Source organism: Hylobates moloch, unplaced genomic scaffold, assembly GCF_009828535.3.
Source record: "Hylobates moloch isolate HMO894 unplaced genomic scaffold, HMol_V3 SCAFFOLD_7, whole genome shotgun sequence".
NCBI lineage: Eukaryota > Metazoa > Chordata > Mammalia > Primates > Hylobatidae > Hylobates > Hylobates moloch.
In genome coordinates this window covers 47,225,060-47,228,689 of record NW_026652282.1, presented here as the reverse complement: position 1 = coordinate 47,228,689, position 3,630 = coordinate 47,225,060, and the positions used below count along the sequence as shown (strand labels likewise).

The window sequence follows — 3,630 nt, the reverse complement described above, 5'->3', positions numbered from 1 at the left end:
AAAAAACTTCACTGGGCACAGTGGCTCACACTTGTAATCCTAGCACTTTGGGAGGCTGAGGCAGGAGGATAGCTTGAGCCCAGGGGGTTGAGACTAGCCTGGGCAGAATTAACCAGTCGTAGTGGTGCATGCCTGTAGTCCCAGCTAACAGTGGTAGATGGGAGCCAGATGGGGTATCTCGGACCCTCTACGGTTGTGTGAGTTTAGAAGTCATGTGGCTTTTTGGTTATCTCACCAGGAGCCATCCGCAAGCAGTTGGCGGCTTTCTTAGAAGGCTTCTATGAGATCATTCCAAAGCGCCTCATTTCCATCTTCACTGAGCAGGAGTTAGAGCTGCTTATATCAGGACTACCCACCATTGACATTGATGATCTGAAATCCAACACTGAATACCACAAGTACCAGTCCAACTCTATTCAGGTGAGCTGCTGCTGGCATCCCTCCTCATATGGTCCTCTTACCCTAGGCAATGCTAGTTTGTGTGATACCAAATAAACCAGTAGTACTCTTAGAGGAAGTTGCATGTAGAAGATAGTCTACCTATATCTAACTCTTTGTTCTCCTGGAGCATAGCAGACTTCTCTTGGCCATCTTACGAATGAAAGGAACTAAAGCTCATCCCACAGAAGGGACTTGCCTCAGATACCAAGTCCAGTCCTGTTTCCTAGATTCCATCCCCCCCCCTACCCTGCTTCTAGGAGCTTTCTACCTAACACTGGCTTCATGGGTCCCTTCCTACAGATCCAGTGGTTCTGGAGAGCATTGCGTTCTTTCGACCAAGCTGACCGTGCCAAGTTCCTCCAGTTTGTCACGGGTACTTCCAAGGTACCCCTGCAAGGTTTTGCTGCCCTCGAAGGCATGAATGGCATTCAGAAGTTTCAGATCCATCGAGATGACAGGTCCACAGATCGCCTGCCTTCAGCTCACACATGGTAAAAGGAAGGGTTTGTTTCTCCTTTTCAGCGCTTAGATTGAGCTTGCATACTTGATGTTTTCAGGACCCTACCCAAGATTGGGAACGCAAATGTGGCTGAGTCCTGGACCTTGGGTAACTCACAATTTGGTGTTTCTATGGAGGTGATGTTTGAGATGAGATGTGCTAGACACAGTGGGGGCTGGGGAGACACTGGCAGGTAAACAGCACCACAAGAGAGCATGGTGTATTCCAAGGCCAGCGTGACTGGAGCAAGGAGGAGTTGCAGGGAGCAGAAGTCTAAAGAGCTCAGCAGAGGTCCGATTTCCAGTGACTCTGAAAACCTCCTTCAAGTTTGCACTTTAGCCTGTGGGCGAGTGAGGCCAGGGTGTTTAAGGAGTGACAGGGTCAGATTTTTGGTTTTGGTGCCTGATGGCCAATTTGGGAGCAAGATAAAGGGGGTAGACTGGGCTGAGACAAGATTGGGAGTCATCAAGAAGCAGGGAGTTGGTTTCTTCAGGGAGGGGAGGGGCTGGTGGGCACCATGGGAACACACAGATTTGGTTATCTGTCATCCCTCACCACGAACTGATCTTTCTTCTTTCCTTAGTTTTAATCAGCTGGATCTGCCTGCCTATGAGAGCTTTGAGAAGCTCCGCCACATGCTACTATTGGCTATCCAGGAGTGCTCTGAAGGCTTTGGGCTGGCCTAATAAGGCCCTGCCCACTTCTGTGGGGTTTTTTTTTTACCATTGTTGGACCTGGGGAGGGGGGAGTTAAAAAAAGAACCAGAAAGAAATTGTCAAAAACCAATAAATGAAATCCACCAACTCACCGTGTGTGTCCCAGCTGCCCCATCTTCCCCAGCGCATACCTGTTCCTCTTGTCATTCTCTTCCCGCCTCCTGTTTCCTCACCTTCTCTCCCCTTTCCATGCCGTCCATGATCCCCACCCCATGTGTTTTAAAAAGGCAGTAGCCTTTGCAGGGACCTGTCTGTCCCAACTGTTTGAACAGTGTGCTCCTCAGATTCTGTGTTCAGAAGGATTTGCTGCATTGAGACTTGAAACCTTTGGATAGGGGAAAAAATTATATATATATATATATTTTTTTGTTCTGTTTGCATTTCTTAATTTGTGCTTGGAATGTGTTGATGTGCACAGCTAATGATTCAATGCGAGACAAGATTGGCGTCTGTGTTGTGGAGGTTTCAAATAAAGAGCACTCTTCATAACTCACTTTTCACAATGGAGTTTTTTTCAAACTTAAAAAAAAAAAACTCTTAAGCACATGCTAGGCATCTGGAGAAAAGATCCGAATGGATTCTCCAGGAAACCATCCCTGCCCTACCCGCTTGCCCACCTGCCTCCACCACTGGTGCAACTTCCTCCTTCAGAGTCAGTTTCTGCAGTCAGGAGAGATGGGCAGTTCACCAGGAATTGGGGGTGGGGGCATCTGTTTTTTTTTAGAATGGGAGCCGCACTTGGGGATGGTGATGGTGTTAGAGATTGCAGCCCAGGACAAAGCATCACCTTGCTCAAGGGGAACAAACTGCAGCAGGTTGTACAAAACATTCAGAGAGCTCACTTGACCCAACCGAGGGTTTTACTTGGTGAGCCTTTCCAGTAGTCTTGAGTCTGGGGCTCAGTTTTAGATTTTTATTTCATTAATGTTTGTTTATTTCTAATAAATTTTAATAAGCGAGTAATTTAACTAGGTCACCAGAAGACCATTCTTTTTGTTTGTCTATTTTTGTTGTCGTCACTCCCTCTCATCATCTGTCTGCCAGTCTGTTCACAGATCACCTTGTAGTCCCTTGTGGTTTTTACTCCATCCAGTGCTTAAAGCTGATCTAAGGACTTCGATGGTTCCAGCCTTCAAAGAAAAAAATAATTTAATAAAAATTTAGTTAGAAAAAATAACCCCAAGTGGTGCTTGCCTTGTGTGGTTTTTCTCATTCCCTGAGGTGCTACCTCTGAACAGATTGTCCCCTTGACCTTGTCCCAAAGTATGGGTCTAGGAAAGCAAGGGTGTGTCTTTAACCTGATCCCCTGGTCCTGAAGCCAAGGCTGCTAGCCGTTTCCCCCTTTTTTATAGTGTTTCCACTCTTTTGTGCCTGGCCCTGCTTTGACGACTGAGAAGGCAGAGGAATTGCCCCATCCCTGTTACTGAGCTTCTAGTAGGGAGGTGAAGACAGTGATTAGTTTTGTGACAGATGAAGAAAGGAGTCTCAATGCACATAGAAGTGCCTGACCTAGCCTGGAGAGTCAGGGAAAGCTTTCCATCGTCGGTGCACTTGGATTGCAGCCTAAAGCTGAGCAGGAGTTGAGGTTAAGCAGAGACAGGTCATATAATTGAAGGCAGCAGGAGTTTATTTGCTTAGAGTCCAGCGGGACTTTAAAATGGAAGAGATACACCAGGTGCGGTGGCTCACACCTGTAATCCCAGCACCTTGGGAGGCTGAGGCGGGTGGGTCACCTGAGATAAGGAGTTTGAGACCAGCCTGGCCAAAATGGCAAACCCCGTCTCTACTGAAAATACAAAAATTAGCCGGGCGTGCTGGTGGGCGCCTGCAGTCCCAGCTACTGGCGGTCGTAGCCACCACGCCAGTCCCAGCCAGGCGCCGTGACTCACACCTGTAATCCCAGCACTTTGGGAGGCTGAAGCAGGAGAATCGCTTGAACCCGGGAGGCAAAGGTTGCAGTGAGCTGAGATCACG

The 3,630-nt window shown here is 47.9% G+C and overlaps 1 protein-coding gene across 1 annotated transcript in view; it reads left to right on the top strand.

The window, feature by feature from the left end:
• Positions 1-1,747, top strand: part of HUWE1 (HECT, UBA and WWE domain containing E3 ubiquitin protein ligase 1) — a 150,026-nt gene extending 148,279 nt beyond the window's left edge. Inside the window, exons 78-80 of the mRNA XM_058441317.1 lie at positions 239-420; positions 742-932; positions 1,524-1,747. Of these exons, the coding sequence (XP_058297300.1) occupies positions 239-420; positions 742-932; positions 1,524-1,626 (476 nt within the window). The 3' untranslated portion in view covers positions 1,627-1,747. The remainder of the gene's footprint in view (positions 1-238; positions 421-741; positions 933-1,523) is intronic.
• The last annotated feature ends 1,883 nt before the right edge of the window (positions 1,748-3,630 follow it).